The sequence below is a fragment of the Myotis davidii genome, unplaced genomic scaffold (genome assembly GCF_000327345.1).
Source record: "Myotis davidii unplaced genomic scaffold, ASM32734v1 scaffold812, whole genome shotgun sequence".
Lineage (NCBI taxonomy): Eukaryota > Metazoa > Chordata > Mammalia > Chiroptera > Vespertilionidae > Myotis > Myotis davidii.
In genome coordinates this window covers 3,356,482-3,377,510 of record NW_006284238.1, presented here as the reverse complement: position 1 = coordinate 3,377,510, position 21,029 = coordinate 3,356,482, and the positions used below count along the sequence as shown (strand labels likewise).

Genomic DNA, 21,029 nt, shown 5'->3' with positions numbered 1-21,029 from the left:
TATATATATATATATGTCTCAAATCAACTAATGAAACCTCAAGGGTATTTTCTCCCAAATTTCTAGAAAGGCAGTCAAAATATTAACAAAACATAATTAACATTTATTTCACTTGGTAACATCAGCTGTGGATCAATTGTTTATGTAAAACAGAGATTCACTTTTTAAATCTATAAGAAAATCAGAGCATATTTTTAATAATTTTAAAGTGCTATCACAGCATACCACTGTTGATAGAAAAAAAAAATCTGGAAGAAATAATAATCTGAACTTTTAGTGAGGCAACCACCAACATTCCTTCCTGTAAGAATCTCCTCTGCACTGATCCTAATTAATGGTAGTTCACACTCCAGCATGTTGAATGGAAATCTCACTATTACAAAAGATAAGTCTTTCCATTATTGGGAAGTACTGTTTACAAAAACCGGCTTTTCTAAGCTACAGACTGTACTCATTGTTTCTAATTCTGCAATATGGAAATAACTGAGGTTTTCTCCCCTCATTCATCTAACAGCTTTATGATGTTAAATGCTACAAAATGTTGAGGATGACTTTAATATTAATACCCAGGCCTTCCTTTCTCATCCCAATTCCTTATATAATCCATATTTGACAAGGTTTCTAGGTTCTTGTACTTGCTGGCTATGCTTCTAGGCTTCCTCTTTCTTGTCAATATCCCTCTAGAAATATAAGATATCCAAGAACAACTGGATGAAAATATGATGAAATTAAATTTCTATACAATGAAGTGAACCTCTGTATCTCTCTGAGTTATAACCATGATTTCATTATCAAATCCTTAGTTATGAAGGTACTCCATACTTGGGAGAAAACAGGACCCATTTTATAATATTTTACTACTCCATTTGTACAAATGCACTGTAATAAAAAGTTGAGAAAGCTGGTACACTGTGAACAGATTTCTTGAAAAAAATGCTTTGAAAATTGGTTTTTTATTTTTACAGAACTATTACAAGGAATATTATTAATGTAGTCTGATATCATTACAAATTTCATCAAGCCCTAGTTGGTTTGGCTCAGTGGATAAAGCGTTGACCTGTGGACTGAAGGGTCCCGGGTTTGATTCTGGCCAAGGGCATATGCCTGGATTGCGGGCTCAATCCCCAATAGGGGACATGCAGGAGATAGCCAATCAATGATTGTCTCTCATCATTGATGTTTCTATCTCTTTCATCCTTTCCTCTCTGAAATCAATAAATATATATATTTAAAACAAACACACTGACAAAAAAACATCAAAAGATATAAGCTTATGACCCAAAGTTTTAAAAGATTTTGTTTTATGATCTCTTTTCAATAATTATATTACCTGGTACCATAATCCACAACCACCCAATCTTTTGCGGTTCCTGTGATAGCATCATGATGTTGAAACAGTCCCACATTCCTTCTGGCTTCTGTAAGCGCCGTATAAGAGGATGATGAAAGAAATGCATTTATCTTGTATTTCTGAGCTTGTTTCAGGGCGAAATAGTAGAGAATTTCAGCAGCCCTAAATGCATAAAATAGTCATTAATTTTTATTTCAAAACAATCACTTTAGTTTGCTATCTAAAATATGTTGCATTGATACATTTTCAAATGTGACTTAAAAATCCACAATTTCAGTACAATTTATAAGAAAGGTATTGATAATAAACATTTGTATTATACCACCAAGGTATCTATCTAATAAATCTATATCCTCAATCATCAAAGAACATAATTTTCCTGTTGATACAAATGGCTCTCATTGTAGATGGGTCTGGAAAGAAACCAGTACACACTGGCAGCAAGATAGGCTTATTTATGAATAACATCAGGAAAAAATATCTCAGCAAAGCAGTAAGAACGTGATAAATGTTTTCTTCCTTTCTTCTCTCCAAGAGCAGTGAAGACATATGCCATGAACTTCATCACCAGAAAGCTATTTACTCTCACAAATGTACATTAAGAGGAGAGGCAGTGGGAAAACGCACATTACAGGAATGGGAGGCGAACAGTAAAGGAGAAGCAGAAAATGATGGCTTGATTGCTCAGTGACAAGAGCTACTCTAAATGTTGAATAATAACATGCAACTATAGAGAATTTAACAATAAAAACTGAAAGATGACAGACACACTCTGGCTTTTCTTGTTTATTTTAAAGAATAAAACACTTTAGCTTTAAGAATAGCTTTTGAGCAAGAACATGGGAGTATATAATTTTCACCTTTTATCTTTTTTTCATCAGAGGATATGATTCAAGATAGGTTTAAAAATTCTTTAAAAAGAGCCATGGCTTGATGGAGTAAAAAATATAAGAAGGTTCTCTATGCAAAACATGTTAAAGATGATGGGAAGAAAATCAAGGTGGCTTGCAAATGTATTAAGATCCCAGGAAAAAGAGGAGATTTTCAGTGCTTTTTGAAAACAATAAATTCCTTTAAATTGTTGAAATAATGAAAAGATATTAAATAATCTATTTTTACATTCTAACCCTTCTGAAATTTACAGCATAAGAACTACTAAATTTGTATTATTAAAGAATTTGTGTACATATGTTTATACATATTCTCAGCAACTACTGGTTTTGAAAAGAATATATATATATACCAAAATGTAAGAAAGTGGACTTTAAGAATATTTATTCCTTATACTTTACTTTTTTATTAAAATTTTAATTTGTAAACATTGTATGTTTACAAATGAGCATTAGGATAAAATATTACTATTATGAGATAATAAACTTATTTTCTTTTTTTTTAAATATATTTTATTGATTTTTTACAGAGAGGAAGGGAGAGAGATAGAGAGTTAGAAACATCGATGAGAGAGAAACATCAATCAGCTGCATCCACTGAGCCAAACCGGTTTCGGCAACTTATTTTCAAATAAATTAAATTATGAAATTCACAATTACACATATATATTTTAATGATTTTTTGTTTACAGAGGAAGGGAGAGGGATAGAGAGTTAGAAACATCTGATGAGAGAGAAACATCAATCAGCTGCTTCCTGCACACCCCCTACTGGGTATGTGCCCGCAACCAAAGTACATGCCCTTGACTGGAATCGAACCTGGGACCTTTCAGTCCGCAGGCCGATGCTCTATCCACTGAACCAAACCAGTCAGGGCTCACAATTATATTTTTATTGTTCATTTTAAAGCAGTAGAATTTTCAAATTATATTACCCATAGTTACTACTTCATCTTCAATATGTTCAATAAGTTAATATTGACCCAACATTCATAACTCTTTGCTACTAAAAAACAGTTGACACTTAAAAATCTATCATAATCGGGCTCGGTTTTTGTCATAGATAGTTCAGAATACCCTAACAGAGTACTAACAGTCTACTCAGTAAAATGTATAAATCTCTATGAAATATACTGTTTCATTACAAATACAGAAATAATGTATTCATCTGGCGCACTTGTGAATATCCAGTCAAAAATCATTAAGCTTTTGTAATAATAAGAGTACCACAACAGTAAAATAATAAAAACACATTATTATACCAATGTACAACTCTTTAAGAAATTCATGTTTTTTATATAAAGGCTTCCTAAAATGTATTGTTCCCACTAGTATATAAAAGAGCATAGATATGATATAGCTTTTTATTTTTAATACTGAAATTTGTCATGAAAATTAATCATCATCAATTCATGATTTGAACCGAACTGAAAATGAATTCATTATGAAAATTAATTACTCTCCTGGGTTACACATACATACAAATCCCTGGGATGATTCATTTTTATCAAAAACAAGACTCAGTTAAAACTGTGCTTCTCCACTGTGATAGCCACTGGCTACATGTCGTACATGCATTTGAATTTACTAAAATTAAATAAAATTAAGATTTCAGTTCCTTAGTCACACTGGTCACATTTCAAGCGCTTGACAGTGTGGCTACCACACTAAACAGTACAGAAACAGAGTATTTCTATCACTGCAGAATGTTCTATTGGACAGTAACTAAAAGTTCTACTGGACAAGGCTGGTATAGAACGTTTGCATGTTTTCTACTGACATTTGTTTTCTCCATGTAAGTTTATTTTTTTCACTCTGCCTCGATTATTTCTCATCTCTTAAAAGTTTTATTCTTCTAAGCAGAAAAGTGCACCTATAGAAATGTGTTTCAAATAAAATAAGAACTGAGATGAAGCCTCTAAAGTTCTCCTACCAACAAAATACATTCATTTTAGAGTATGTACTTTGAGGCTCACATTTTGGCTACTGAGAGGCCCTATTTGCTCCTTTTGATTCACGCCCATTTCCAATAATTTAGCCAGATTACTGACCTGTAGACAAACATGACAATGCCACTGAATATTATCATTGTGTGCCAATATAGGCAATTAATTAGAAAAATATAAAATACATAATACAACTCCCAGAAAAAAATTATTACATAAACTGCTTTTCCTTCCAGAACAAAAACTCATGCAATAATTTGATTATGCTTTGGAGACATAGCTCTGATTTCATTAAAACTTCACAATTACATTAAATACATCCTGACACTCCATAAATGTTTTATATTACACAAAACTCTACAGAAGGCTATGATAATGTAATAGAAGTAAGTAACTAAATGCATCTATCTAAAGGTAAATGTACCTTAAGTGGGATTCCAATATTCTATCCATTCGTTTGTAAAAAGGTCTGGATGTAAAGTAGCCACTCCAGTAATGATCGTCTCGGTCAGCGTAAGTGAAAAAATCTCCACTTAGAACAGGGAACAGCGACTGGCTATTCATTCTACTAGCTGCATCTTCTTTATCCAGGGCATCAAAGTAATCTGATAAAGTTCCAAACTGAATCTAGTAAAAATAAATTACACTTCAATTATTCATAGTTACCTTAAAATTACTGTTGCACTACAATGAAAAGTTTCTAATAAATACTTAAGGTAAGCCTCCAAGTAAATTAAGGACAACATAAAGAACAGAATTTATTTTAAATTACAGTTTTCTCTAGCTCTAGAGTCTAGTTTAGGATTTTAAATAATGCCAAAAAGCAACTGTTTATTCCGTAAAAATATTTAAAGTAGAAAACAATGTAATTTATCTGTCATTAAAAAGCAAGAATATTTATTTAGTGGGGGCAATTTAAATAAATTTATTTATATAACTAGAGGCCTGGTGCATGAAATCCATGCATGGGGGGTGGGGGAGTCCTTCAGCCCAGCTTGCACCCTCTCTAATCTAGGACCCCTTGAGGGACATCCCCCTCACAATCCGGAACTGCTGGCTCCTAACCACTTGCCTGCCTGCTGACCTGATCGCCCCTAACTGCCACCCCTCACTGGCATGTCACCCCCTAACTCCTCCCCTCTACTGGCCTGATCTCCCCTGACTGCCCTCCCCTGCTGGTCTGATTGCCCCTGACTACCCTCCCCTGCCAGCCTGATTGCCCCTGACGTGGTTGACCACCCCTGCAGGCGTGATCGCGTGATCGACCCTGACTGCTCTCCTCTGCCAGCCTGATCACCCCTAACTGCCTCTGTCTCAGCTCCTGCCACCGTGGCTTTGTCTGGAAGGGTGATCCAGTCTAATTAGCATAGTACCGTTTTATTAGTATAGATATGCATACCTCATCAACACAGACAGTAGTGTGATGAAGGCCTGGGAAGGGAGGGGACAGGGTGGAGGAGGTAAAAGGGAAAAAAAGGAGGATATCTCCTTCCAACAATAAAAATAAATTTTAAAAAATGTAGCTCAGATTTTACAAAACTCAAAAGCAGGGGGGGAAATACTCATGACTCTTTCTTTTACTGGCATCAAGTCCCAAATTACACTAGGAGAAAACTTGTACAACTAACCATTTAGAAGAAGAGCTATTTAGATCTACAAATCTGTGGATCTGAAAACTCCTTACATATCTGTAGAATTTCAAAAAGTTCAATGATCAGGACATGGAATAATTCAGAAATGAAAGAAAGATGGGGAAACATCCTTTATATAATAAAGAGTTAATATGCTAATTAGACCAAAGAGCAGAACGACCATCCAGACGATCTTCTGGATGTAGCCAGGCCTACGAGGGCTGGCTGGGGCTGCAAGGGCCGGCCGGGGCTGAGAGGGCTGGCCAAGGCAGCTGAGACTGTTAGGTTCAAGCCCCCTGCACAAATTTCGTCATAAATAAAAGACATATTTTGAGCAAAATATTCCAAAAGTCTAGAATAGTAAGTTTTGTTAGTCATTAAGTACTTCATTATGTCATATACGCATACCCTCCCCTGGTCTCCCCCTCCTCTCAGTTTGAGTTCCTATAAGGGAGAAGGGAGGACTTCAGGAACAGCAGGTCATATTTTGAAAAAGGACTTTATCAGCAGGTAACACAACACCGAATAGAGAAGTACAACACAGTGTCAGGTTGATTGTTCAGATGAATAGGTCTTTCTGACAAATGATTCAAATTTCCAATACATAAATACATTTTTACAAGAACAAACTATTCTATAAATCAAAAGAAAAGAGAAACATTGTATCAGACCTTGTAAACAAATATTAAAACACAGTATTTTTTAGAAATAAACAGAGAATTCAACAGGGAATGTTATCCTTTTAATAGAAAAATGCTAATTTTGTTGTTTCCTATGAGAGAGAGAGAGAGACAGAGAGAGAGAGAGAGATATTAAAAGCTATTTTGATTCAGTGTGGCAGAAAAAGAAAAGTAGTTTAAACAGTGAGTAGCACAAGAGCAGAATGGTTAAGAGCAGCAAGGAACCTGAATCCAGATGGCATGGGTTTGAATTCTACCTCTAATACTTAACATGTGGCTTTGACCATACTATATATTATCCCTGTGTCTCTGTGTTACAGCTAATGAAGTTCTAAGTAAAATGCTTACAAATATTGGCATATAATGATGTGAGTTTTAGCTATTATTTCTCCATGCAAATGCAAAATTTCAACTGGAAACACAACAGTGATATTAGTAAGTCAAGAATAATTTATTATAATCTTATTGTGATACAGTAAATTTTGTAATAGCAAATCAGATGATTATTTCTAAATTCTTATGTTTACATTAAAGAAAATTAATTTTCAACTGTATTATCCACTTTTATTTTGGCTTCACCAAATACAGTGTCTTAGGCATGTTAATCTTTTAGGTCTTGGTTTCCTCATCTATAATGGGGATAATTATAGTACCTACCAGAAAATGTTAAGAGAATTAAATAAGTCAAATAATGTGAAGCACTTTAAAAAGTTAATAGCAAATAATAAGTACTCACTATGTTTTAGCTAATATTGTAAGTATTATTTCTTCCTTCAATTACTAGGAAGCAGAATATAAGTGTGTATGTGTGTGTGTGTGTGTGTGTGTGTGTAAAACCATACAAGTAATGAGGGTCACAAATATAAGGAAATACAGCGTTACCTTCAGACCCAATAGGTATAGATGACATCAGGGAACTATACAATGGCAAAATATTAAATAATCTAAATATTTCTAAGTCGTACCTTGCTCATCTAAATAAATAAGGGATTTCTATTAGATAACAAAAATCCCTTTCAGTTTCCAATTTTAGGAAACCATGGCATACTATAGAGTTACTAGTAACAACTGACTATACCTTTTAAAAAGATTTAATTTTATTAGCCAGGATGAAAATACTTCCTACTTTGTATTTTCCCAGAGAAAAGTTTAAGTAAGTGGCCTAGTAGGCTTTCTCACAAACCTATTTCAGCCTTAAAGAGCTGAAATACAATTCTCTATGCTAAAGTAGTTTCAGAAGAAAATATTTAAAGTAAGTTTTTCTATACAGTCTCTTGGCAGCTCAAATAAAGAAAACATTTGGGACATCTAAAAATATAACCATTTTAAAAATAGCTACATCAAAAATATATTTAAAAAAATAAAAATAAAATAAAAATATAACCAAAAATATAATTAAATGATTTTTAAATTAAAAAGCAAAATTTTAATCTTAAACATAATCTTAATCTTAACTCCTATATCAGGACATCATATATGGAAAATTAGATAAATTGTTAAATAAGTGTTGATGGATAGCAAACTAGCTCTCTTGGCTAGTACAATGTCAATTTTTTAGCTATTCAATTACTCCTGTTTTTCCTTTCATTAAAAGAAAATAATAAACATGTTTTCAGCTTAGACAAAGTAATTTTAAATATCGCACCGAGAACAGACATAGCTTCATAAACTATAGAGAAAAAAAGATTTGTTTAAAGATATAGAAGGACAGTCAAAGCTATCGGGACTTGAGGGACAAAATTTTTGGAAAGAAAGGAAGTGCATCAAGGTTACTGGATACCAGGTTAAAACTCAAAAGCCAATCGCTTTTTTTATACACGAAATATACCATGTTCATGGATTAGATGTCCTAATATTTGTAAAGAAGTTAACTGCACTCAAATTGATCCATAGATTGAATGTAATCCTAATCAAAGCCCCAACGTTTTTATATAGAAATTTAACAGTTGGTCCTCCTTAGCCCTACATAAAACTACAAAGAACTAAGAATAATCAATGCAATCTTAAGGAGAACAAAATTAGAAGACACCCCAGCAGATAATAAGATCTATAAAGCTGTTGTAATTAGTATGAGATTAGTCAAATAGAAAAAATCGAATGAATAGAGAGTTTAGATCAGCTGTGGGCAAACTACGGCCCTCGGGCCGGATCCGGCCCGTTTGAAATGAACTAAAAAAAAAAAAAAAAAAGACCGTACCCTTTTATGTAATGATGTTTATTTTGAATTTATATTAGTTCACACAAACACTCCATCCATGCTTTTGTTCCGGCCCTCCGGTCCAGTTTAAGAACCCATTGTGGCCCTCCAGTCAAAAAGTTTGCCCATCCCTGGTTTAGATACAGATCCATAGGAATGAAGTCAGGCTCATCATTAATGCCAAAGATGCTGCTGCAGTGCAGTGAGCAAATTATAGTTTTTTCAATAAATAATGCTGGATATCCATATGGGCAAATGTGTATCTTGATCCCTATCCTCACACGACTTACAATAATCAATTCCAAATGGAACTAAAAGTGGAAGGTAAACCAATAAAGGTTCTAGAGGACATCTTTGTAAGAACTGTATTTTCATGATGATCGAGTCAACAAAAAATTCTTAAACAGAACATAGCACCAACCATAAAAGAAAATACTGTAATATTAGATTTAATTAAAATTAAGAATTTCTGTTAATCAAAAGATAGCACGAATTAAACACAGACTACATAAGGGGAGATAATATAGGCATAACTTTTATCTGAAATAAAGACTCAATCCAAAATACATAAAGGAACTATAAATGGTTAGAAATAGACAGACAAACCAATTTAAGGGGAAAAAAAATCATCAAAAGAGTTAAACAGGCATTTCATAAAAGAAGGTACCCAAGTGGCAATAAATTATGAGAAGAGGCTCAGCTCAACCTCATTAACCATAAGGAAATACAAAATAAAATCATCACATCTGTCATAAAGGATAAAAATGAAAAATAAATCCTGACAATACAAAGTCTGAGTAAGGAAGTGGAGCAACTGAAACAATCATACAATGCAACAGCTCATATATCTATTCTGTAATATTGTTTGGCAATATCTAATTAAAGCTAAACATGTACATAATTAATAATCAAAAAATTCCATCCCATTTTATACCCACAGAAACCCATACACTAAAACATGCACAAAATGTTCAAAGCATTTTTATCTGTAATAGAAGAAAACCAGAAACAACCCAAATATTCATTAATAATAGGATGACTATATTGTAGTATAGTTATTAAATGGATAGGGATATTATACAGCATTAATAATGAATGAACTACTGCTAAATGCAACAATATGGATGAATCTTACAAACGTAATGTGGAACAAAAAACGCTAGATGCAAAATAGCACATGCTTAAGATTTCCTTTTTATAAAATTTAAAAAGAAGGAACACTAATCACGGTGACAGAAGTAAAAATATGGTTACTTTTACAGGAGTTGATAATGATGTGGAGAATACCTGAGAGAATGCCAGGGCGCTATAAATGTTCTACCTCTTGATCTGGATGATGGTTACATGGAGGTTTTTAAAATTACAAAAATTCTCTGCATACTTTTGGTTTGTGCAATTCTATGCATGTGATGTTTCAATCTTAAAAATTACTTTAAAAAATTGCTCTAGTGTGCAAACAAAGGAGGAAATGGGTAAAATACCAAAATTAGGATTTAATTCTTCAGAGTCAGCCAGCAGAACCTTTTATGGAGTTCAAAACCATTCCCCAGGAAAATATATTTAGAGATAAGATACCAACATACATACGTGGCCCTCTAATCAAATATACATGCGTGAGCTTAATCTTTGAGAATATTACAGAGATGATTTAAACAGAATCCTGATGCTCAGAGATCATAATCTGGTAGAAATTCAGTTGTAAGTACCTTGAATAAACTTGGTATTTAAGTTTATTTATCTATGTGATATTATTTAAGTTTACTTAACAAACCTGAATTCTCACTACATAAAATGTGGTCCATTGTCAGCCTTTAAATTTCTTACACAGTAATATCACTTCCCTGGTACAGTATTTTCACAGATTTTCTATTGTCTGAAAAGTTAATATGTGAATATAATAAAAATGTTGGATAAATAATTTTCTCATAAAGGGTCTATTATATGACTAGTTTGAATCTTGACTCACACAAAGAATCTGTTAAATGTTTTTATGAAATCAGGAAAACTTGAATCTATTATTGAATTGTTGCTAATTTTTTAGATGTGATAATAGTTTTATGATTCTATTTTTATTTTATTTTTTAAAATATATTTGTATTGATTTCAGAGAGGGGGGGAGAGAGAGAGAGAGAGAGAGATAGAAACATCAATGATGAGAGAAAATCATTGATTGGTTGCCCCCTGCACACCCCCGATTGGCATCAAGCCCACAACTGGGGCATGTACCTTTGACCAGAATCAAATCTGTGACCCTTCAGTCCACAGGCTGATGCTCTATCCACTGAACCAAACCAGCTAGGGCAATGATTCTATTTTTAAACAGAGTCCTTATCATTTAGAGATATACACTGAAATGGTTATAGATGAAACTACATGACATCTGAAATTTGCTCCAAAATAATCCCAGGGACAGGGAGATGACAGTGGGTCGTAGCTGAAATGAAAGTGACGTCGAGTTGATGAATGTTGTAGCTAATGAATGGATTGCAGAGGGGTGGGGATGTATTTGTATTATTTTCAAAACTTTAGGATACATTTTAAATTTTCCACACCAAAAAAAAAAAGCAAAACTATAATCAAATGATTAATTTTGGAAGTCTTCTCATCTAAGAAAATGCTAATGTATTCTCTGGACACAAGACATTTGTTTGCAAAATTCATGACATGTTCACCTGCACCTGCCTGTCACACCACTAAATCACAAGGATGCCATTGTCAGAGAGAAACAATAACCTGTCAATGCTGGTAGAAAAACAGAACATCATTGAAAAACAAACATCACAACTTAGTAGGTGCATGTTTTCAACCACATAGAAGTAATCGCCCTCTAATCTTCATGGAGTGATAGAAAATGGAAAACCCTGGAAATGGCACTAGGGTATCAGGTAATTTTCCCCTTCATGAATTACAATTTACATAAGAACTACATATTGTAAGAAATACTACATCGCGGGACAAAGAAACTAAGGCTATTGTGTTTTAGCTTCATTCAATAATGAAGGCTCAACTTCAAAGACAGTATCATGAGTAAATTTTTTCTCATTACCTTAACATTATACCGAGGTTGAGAATTCATATAATCAAAAAGCATCTGATAATTCTTGAACTGATGATCCCATTCCGTGCGTTCAACATAGCGGAAATCATCTCCTAGTGGGGCCAGGAGCACTGTAGTGCGGAAAAGTTTTGACTTCTTTCGGTACTGATCCAGAAGCATCTCAGCCCTACAGAAGTAAAAAGGGAAAATATTAATAGTATTAAGGAATAAACTATGGGACAACTCATTAAAAAATATTATATCAAAAGAAATGGTCTATTTTACCTATCTCCTAGGTTAGTATAATTTAAGGGGCAGATGTGTTTAAACTACCACACTAATTTTCATTATCCACTTAAAATATTCGTATGTTCTTATCAGATGTAAAAACTCCGCATAGAAACAAAGTCATATAATTACATTGGCATATAATTACTGGGGCATCAATGCCCTGCAAAGGCCAGGCAGAGAGATGGGATCCCAGATAGCTGTGTTTTAAAATAATGTATCCAAAGGGGACATATGTAATACTTTCAACAATAAAGATTTAAAAAATAAATAAAATCACATAACAAATTATCAGGGAAAAAAATAAAATTATGTAGTCTAGGAAGACAATAAGGATATCTCATCTATAAGAACTTTGATAGTAATATCTCTTTCTCTAATTTAACCTAAAATTGCCAGATTAAACATTAAAAAGTATATTTTGAATGAAACCAATTATGGAGCCATATTTCCTTTCTAAAGGAAACAATCAATTCAGTTAACACCTGCCATCAATAATCTGAGTATTATTTTCCATGCTGTCTTCAATACTGAACAACAGATAAAGCTTAAGACTTGAGTGAGCTGTTTTGGTTTCTACCTCCCTGGGCTCTAGCCCATGACTCAAAAAGTCAGTTAACCACAATTCATTATGTTTTATATTTCATATTCTAGTATTCTGCAGAAAACCCTTTGGAAAATGCTGAACTGGGTACCATTTGAGGAGGCCTGAGAATACAAATTAAGACACGGGCTTATGAAAAGGAAATTAAACAAGCAGATGAATCAGAGTAGTTCTCCACGTTTATAATACCAAAGCTCAAGAAATTAATGGTAAATTACAAATATGCTTTTTTACCCAGTATTTCAATTTTCACTTCAAGAGTTATCCAGAAGTAAATCCCAATTCACAATATAAAAACTTATGAAATAAACTTAAATAACATCAATGATAGAAAGAAGCATTTTATAGAAATTATGAAAAACCATTTAACTACATTGAGAATCTCAAATGATTTCTTTACCTTGATACTCAGAAATTGCTTTACAAGTATTAAATTATTAACCAAATTTTAATAACTTGATAAAATATAACCATAATGTTCATAGATAAAACAATGCTTAGTTTTCTGAGATTAGCATTACTCGAGTACTTATTTTTTACAACTAATTTACTAATATTCCAAGTTTACCAAAAACAATTTTAGATTACTCACAATTAAAAAATACATCCAAAATAATCACATTGAAAGAAATAAGAGACTAAAACAAATATATAACTCACAAATATATGATATACTATGATTGACCATTCAACCAGATCCTTCAGTCACAGCATAAAAAAAGGATATGTGATTTTTAATGCATACGACCATGTGTTTTTAAAACACATAAAAGGAAAGGAATCAGGAACACTAATGATGTGTCTTTTCCATTCAGCAACTATCCTAACTTTCAAGCTTTTGCTCAGAAAGTGTCAACGATAGGAAAGCCAAGGAACCAGCCTATACCACCTGGCAGAGTGGATACTCACTAAATATATGGTAAACTAATGACAAATGAATTGACCAACATCACATTTGAAGATGTGCAGCTACAATTTGCTCCTCACTTTTTCTACCAGGAATGAATGTCAACTAAACTAGAAACAAGAGAAAAAAAAATCCTGAAACATTCCATCTGACATGTAAATCATCATCACATGTAAAATACATAGTACTAAACCAAAAATTGAAATTGATGGAGAATGGCCTTTCTTTATTTTCAAAGTAAAGGAACCTGCTCAACTGAATGTATCAAATGTGTCACCTGTATATTATAATTAAACTTCATTTTATTTAGGGTATTAGAAAGTCAAGTACAACTAAGCTGGGTTGTCTGTGTTTGATTTCCATCACAAAGTCAAAAGGAAGGTAATATTTGAACGTGAAATAACCAACAGGTTTAAGATTTCAAGATTTATAAGAATTTTTAAATCTACATAAATATTATATAGATTCATTCATCTATATGAACCCAGGTACCTGGAAACTACTTTCAGAATCACTGGAACTGAATGAGCACAAGGTGTGTTCTTGAAGGGTTAGAGAACACAATAAAAGGATTACACAAAATGCCTCTCAGGTATTCTCAGCATCACCCAAAAAAGAAAAAGAAGGGGCTCATAATAGCTATAGGTGCACTTGGATTCTACAACTGCTATACCCTTCAAGTAATTCCCCATCCCTGACCACCTGAGCTGAGGGGACTATTGTAAATACCTGATTCAATGACAGAGCTGTTTCTCAAGTAGACAGGCAAGTCACCCCTGGCCCCACCTCCTCTCCCTACATAATATACTGAACTATTTTCTCATGCCTAATCAGCCTAACCCCTGAAAGTAGGCTGTTCAATGGTTCTCACTGCTGTAGGCACCAAGAAAATGAATCAAGATTAATCTCTAATCTTGGGTAGTTTCTCAAAACAACTATGAAAATCAGATTTTGATGGAAAGGATCCATGGCTTGAAGGAGGCTGTCATGCTAAATATTTTTATATTTGCCAGAGAGAGAGGTTCACACTGCAGTAATTTCTTTATGACCACAAGGACTTGCTCAAGGCAAAGAGACACAATCTCACCTTCCTCCTCACACACATTGAAAATGTAATTTTTAAACATACATTTTCCAGAGGACAGTACAAAGATATTTCTTTATTTAAAAGGCTGTATTATTTTTTTTAGCAGAGTTGACTGGTTTATATTATAACACAACATTTCATTTTAATTTATTATATGCCACTAATTTTTAGTGGAGAAATTAAATTTTAAAAGCATCAAAATAAGACCTATAGAGAACTTATTTATTAACCCCATAATTAGCAAAATTTTCTTTAAAATATGTTCAATCCTTTGATATTTATTTAAATATCTTTAAGTATAAATATTTCTAATTAAGTTCTCTATAATTCAAAAACATCACAAAGGTGCAGAGATGTATATGCATCAGGGCTGGGCCGCATTCACTAGTATTGAAATTGTTATTAAGGGAACAAATAATTACACTTTTATTTGCTCCATTTCAATAAATGTGTTTTTGCAGTTGGGTTGCTTTTCTTACCAATTTATACAATAGGGACCAGAAGTTTTATTATCAACAAAAGTACTAGTATATGAAATCAATCAAATACAGTAGAAGGCTTTTATAAGGAGGGCAAAGGAGATGGTAATAACAGTTCATTACAGGCTATCTATTTATTGTATATTAATCTACTATTGTTCACTTTCCATTAAGTTGTAACACAGAACAGGCATCGTCAAGGCTCTGGCATTTTTGAGTTGCTTTAATTTGGTTTGAATTAATACCATGAATGAGGACAATATTGGCTACTGAAGCCCATTTATTCAACCCTTCAGCAACAAGCAACTAATGCTTGCTTGTTCAAGATGTTGTTTTATGAAATGCATTATTTTCATACCTGTTTTGGACATTTCCAAGATTTATTGTTTCTGGGGGGACTCCCCAGGGACAACCAAATCTGCCTCCAGGAAGCCGTTTAAAATCAAACTGGCAGCATATTTTAGGATCAGGTCCGCAAGTGTGAGGGATGTCATAGCTGTAGAAGGGCATCATGTGGCAAAAAATATCTGTGATAGATCCCAGATCTAAAATAAAGAGTCAACAGACAAACCTGCATTTATAAACTTTGTTTTCCCAAAACTGTTAAAAATGCCAGTACTTTATACTTATATAATGCAAGCTCTGCCCTAAATCAACTCCTTCAACTACTTGTACATATACCCCAGTAGTACTGAATGACCACCAGCCTAAAGGAAGAGACTCATACCTCAATCTCTATTTACCTCTTATATCTACACTTAGCAGATACAGAAGAGCCTCACCATGAACTAGCATTTGCTGACCTGGATGATACAAACGAAGCAGAAGCAAAATTTTAACTAGCTCATCCAACATTATGGCCATGTCCATGCCTGGCTGCCAGCTCCTGACACATCTCTTCCCACCTCGGGTAACAGAGAGAGACCAATAGCTGCAGAGGCTGGATGTGGAGATAGGAAGTAAAAGGGGGAACAGAAAGAACAAAGAAAGGGGGTGGGGGGAGTTATGAGAATACTGGGCAAATTCCTATCCACTTCTCCAGTAAGAAGTGCAACCAGGAGAATTAGTGAAGTCCTTCCAAAGCTCACCAATAAAGAGCCAATGGGACTTTTCACCCAGAAGGGAAAGGAGCAGTAATTTTCAAAAACAAAACAAACAAACAAAAAAGATATGGAGAACAAATACTCAAACACTGATTCCTGATGCAGAATTGTTTATAATTAAAATGTTAATGCCAGCAAGGTGTTGATGTAATTGCCCTTGAGTTCAGAAGCCCACCCAGTGAGATTGAGGAGTTAAAAGTGGTTATATTTGCATGATCCTGATGAGTAGCTAGTTCTCCCCCTTTAGTTAGGTATGGATTTCTATTTTCAGAAATGGGTATATGTTGCTTTCATAATATAGACAAAAGAAAGCAACATTTGCATTTTAAAAAGGAAAATTACTGCTCATTAAGAACCAGGACACACAAAGCAGCTCAATTTAATTCCAAAATATAATTTTAAAGCAGCACATTCAACTCTACCAGATAAGTCCTAAAATATTTCAGTTTTACCTCACACTCCATTTAGCTTAAATAATTGCAAATTCTTTTCCAAATTTCAAAGCTGTTATAATCTGTATTAATTCTGTGTTGTCAGTCCTTTCACTAAATCACATCTTGTGACACCATGGATGTTGGTCACTAATGCTTGCTATCTGCACAGGGGTTGTCCCAAGTATCAGAACTGATGGAACTTCCCTCTTTCTTCTAGGATCAAGGATATATTCACCCCACTCTTTCTTCTCACACCATACTATTTAGCAGCCCATTTACACGTTTTCTTTTATCTGCTGCATTTGGTGTTGTTTGTTTTTATCAAAAGAGACCATAATTTCCTTATAGAAAAGGATGTTTTTTGAACTTCCTCCAAGCAGGTTTAACTACATAATAGTGCTCACTAATTTCCTAATGACTAATATTTACAGGCAATTGGCATGTATGCAACAGTTTAAGCAGGGCTCCTTCAATTACTAATTCTTTTTTAGAAAAATGAATATGCTCCTTTGCATTTGATAAAACTCCCTACAAGTTCTTGTTTTCTCTACAGATTTAATTTTCCAAAATAAAAAAGTATATAGTTAATTATTTCCTTATTGAAACACAGCAGTACATACAAGAAAGTTACTATCTAGATTTACAAATGATTTTTCTGAAACACTTAAGAGGGGGTCTAGATTACACTGGGAAGCAAGAATGCTGTAATGCAGTAATTTCTGAACATTGCTTTAGCAACTAAATACTTTTTCAGATGAAATCTGACTAAGCACTCTGTAGTGGGAAGGCAGTATATGCTGTGGGTTAGGAGTTTAGGCTTCAGAACTGATTCAAATCTTATCTCTGTACCTACTACCTGTATGACTTTTGGAAAATGGCTTCACATCTCTAAGCCACCATTTCTTCACTATACAAAAGGGATAATAATAGACCCTAATTTAAAGAATTATTTTGAAGATCTAATGAAAAAGTTAATATAATGCACATGACACAATGCATGACCCCTAATAAAGACTCAATAAATATAAAATAAACTTAAAAATAAGATGTTCTAAATTTTAAATGGGGGTGGGAAAGACAAAGGCCTACAAAGAGACCTAAATCTTGTCTCCTTTCACCCAACAAAGAGCTGCAAAAGTATGTCCCTAGAACGTGTGAATGCCCATAAAACACAGTAAGAAAACAAGCAATATAGGTAATAGGAGAGCTGATCTAGGAGGATAGTATTAAGGTTTTAAAAGGCAGTTCTTACTAGATGCAGAGACAGGAGAGAGAGAAAGAAATACTAGCTGAATATGAGATAAGTGACTTGGTATTAGTTGTAATGCATGTTCAATTGTGATAAAAATAGGTGCTTTTAAAAATAGAAGTGAAAACATGATTTGCAATTCAAATTCCTTCTATTTATTTATTTTCTTTATGCATAAAAAAGAACCTACAATGTTCTATAGATAAATATCTCCACCATTGCTTAAAAGAATTTCCACACAAGTACTCTGTAGAAATAAGAATGTGTATTTCAGGCAACCTGATTTTAAAGACTGGCACTCTGAATAAAATCCATTATGGCAGGAGTTCATAACCCTTGTGAAATAACATCTAGGTCAAGTGAGCTCTTCAACTTTCATCAAACCCTACATACCCCAATTCTGTCTCCAAAAAAACTCCAGTGTTTTATGCAATGCAAAATGCTTCTTAACTGCATAATGAACTCTCTGGATAAGCATGTGAGAAAATCCAGCACGTTTTAGAAGATAAGCCATTGTTGGTGAATGTCCAAAAGGATCAATAGCCCAACCAGACCGAGGTTTCACTCCTGTTGAAAAAGAAAATAAGCATTATTTTGTTTTAAGTTAAATGAAATAAAAAGAGATCACAACACATTAAGACCCAGAGTTCCATGGTCTCCTAGATGCTAAGACAAAGGAACTGCCCAGCATTACCCATTAGGAACATTTCCAACAGGTCTCTCTGAAGGGAGGATTCTGCCACTGCCATGCCCTTGCAGGCTGGGGAAGCAAACTGGAAGTTAATCAGTTGGAGCAGAAATAAGCACTCTGTTGTCTTATAGGTAGAGAACTATTGCCATTCAATGCAGCTAGAGAAACAAACAGAATTAAGTCCTTTCTCTAGGATCTCACATTCCTGTCTTTGTGAAGCTGGATAACCCAGCAATCTGCTGTTATATAATAAAGATAAGTATGCTAACTCATTTCAACTTGTACTCCCAAATCCCAACATTAAATATTTAGGCCATCTTTTATACCTTACAACTGCTCCAAATTATCTTATTATACAGTGGCAGGACCGACCAAAATAACTTAAGATTTAATACTTTATTAAATCTTAAGGGCTTTTTTGCATTAAATTTTTTTCAATTAGTTTACTAGTACATTCAAGATTTTTCTGTGTATTAATTTTAGATGTACAACATAATGATTACACAATAATGTACGTTACAGAGTGATACTCCGATATTTCAAAAACCCACCTGGCCCCATACATAGTTATTATGATATTACTGACTATATTTCCCACGCTGTAATTTACAACTCAAACTATTCTGTAACTACCAATTTGTACTTTTTAATCCTTTCACCTTTTTCATTCAGTCTCCCAACCCCCTTCCCTCTATCAATAGTCAGTCTGTCTCTTTGTTTTTGATGCTGGTGCTTTAGATGTCACTGGAATTTTTCACATATGACTGCCACCAATATTAAGAGCCATCGACTAAAGATCTCAACTTCAGAGGATAAAAAGTAAAATAAATAAATATTCTAATTAGAATTGATGAAATAAATTATCTGAGGTATTATACATATCTGATCGGTTATTTATTCAGGATTCTTAAAGGCAGCTTCTACATACAATCTATAAATCAATGTAACTAATATTACTGCGTGTATTTTCTCACATTCCTGTCTAGCACCTGTTTAGTACCTTCCATATATTTAAGACTAAGAGAGGCCCTAGGATTACAAAAATGAATTAATCTTAGTTCTGACTCTAGTTGCAGACACTATCATGCAAATAGGTGTAACACAGAATAACAGAAAAGATTGCAGTGGAAAGACCTCTATAGAACAACTAGAGGCCTGATGCATGAAATTCATGCCCTGGGGGGGTGTCCCTCAGCCCAGCCTGTGCCCTCTCACTGTCTGGGACACCTAGGGGGATGTCCACCTGACGGCTTAGGCCAGATCCTCCACTAGGGATACTGCAGTCAGACATCCTTCTCATAGTCTGGGGCTCTCATAGTCCAGGACCCCTTGCTCCTTACCTCCCTGCCTGCAGCGGAGGCAGGAGAGGCTTTCACCACTGCCACTGTGCTTGCCAGCCATGAGCCTGGTATCTGGCTGAGCAGTGCTGCGTTGAGTGTCTTCCCCAATGGTCAGTGCACCTCTTAGCGACCAGTCATTCTGTTGTTCAGTCAATTTGCATATTAGGGTTTTATTATATAGGATACTGGAAATGAACACCAAGATGGGAACCCAGCAAATGAGACTGAAAAGTCAGAACCCTCAGAGGACCAAGAGTATGTGTCAGAACTTAAAAAACTGACCCAATAAGATTTGTGTATTTCATATGTAATTTACTTCCAAAAACTGTAAAGAAATTTTGAACTCTGCTTAGAATTTATTGGTGTGTGGTGGTACTGGTTCGACAATTCTGAAATTACCTTTCATGTATTCAAAGAGTAAACAAATTAGGATGAGGAGGCCAGAATTTTACTGTTAAGAAAGAGCAATATAAGCATGTATATGGGAGACTGGAATGCACCCTATGATATTGAATTAAAACAGGAACTATCAGTACTAACTTAGGGTTTTAAATACAAATGTATGTGCACACACTTCCTTGCTTTGTACACTACATGGGCCTAGAAGAAGTTAACACCTCAGTGCCAATGAGCACACTACAGCTTCCAGGTATGGGTCTCTAAATACCATGCTCTATTAAAACTTAAAGAAATAGTTTATTCCAGGGCTGAGGCTGGGAGTACAAAGTAAACCTGGAAAATATCCTTTTTTCTTTTTTTAAATCTTTATTGTTCATACTAGGGGCCCGGTGCACGAAATTCGTACACTGGGTGTGTGTGTGGGGGGAGTGTCCCTCAGCCCAGCCTGCCGCCTCTCACATACTGGGATCCCTCAGGCGTTGACCCCCATCACCCTCCAATAGCAGGATCGGCCCCTTGCCTAGGCCTGACGCCTCTGACAGAGGCGTCAGGCCTGGACAGGGGACCCCCATCTCCCCCCGATCACTGGCTCTGGTCTAGCCCAGGGCTGATGCCTCGGCCAGAGGCGTCAACCCCCATCACCCTCCGATCGCCGATTCAGCCCCTTGGCCAGAGGCATTGAGCCCCATCACCCTCCACTCGCAGGATCAGCCCCTT

The 21,029-nt window shown here is 34.6% G+C and overlaps 1 protein-coding gene across 4 annotated transcripts in view; it reads right to left on the bottom strand.

The window, feature by feature from the left end:
• Positions 1 to 21,029, bottom strand: part of MAN2A1 (mannosidase alpha class 2A member 1) — a 160,255-nt gene that overhangs the window by 74,539 nt on the left and 64,687 nt on the right. For all 4 annotated transcript variants that reach the window (XM_006754267.2, XM_015568442.1, XM_015568452.1 and 1 more), the window contains 5 exons: positions 18,276 to 18,449; positions 15,455 to 15,641; positions 11,741 to 11,918; positions 4,611 to 4,813; positions 1,331 to 1,513 (listed from right to left, as the gene is read on the bottom strand). In XM_006754267.2, the coding sequence (XP_006754330.1) occupies positions 1,331 to 1,513; positions 4,611 to 4,813; positions 11,741 to 11,918; positions 15,455 to 15,641; positions 18,276 to 18,449 (925 nt within the window). The remainder of the gene's footprint in view (positions 1 to 1,330; positions 1,514 to 4,610; positions 4,814 to 11,740; positions 11,919 to 15,454; positions 15,642 to 18,275; positions 18,450 to 21,029) is intronic.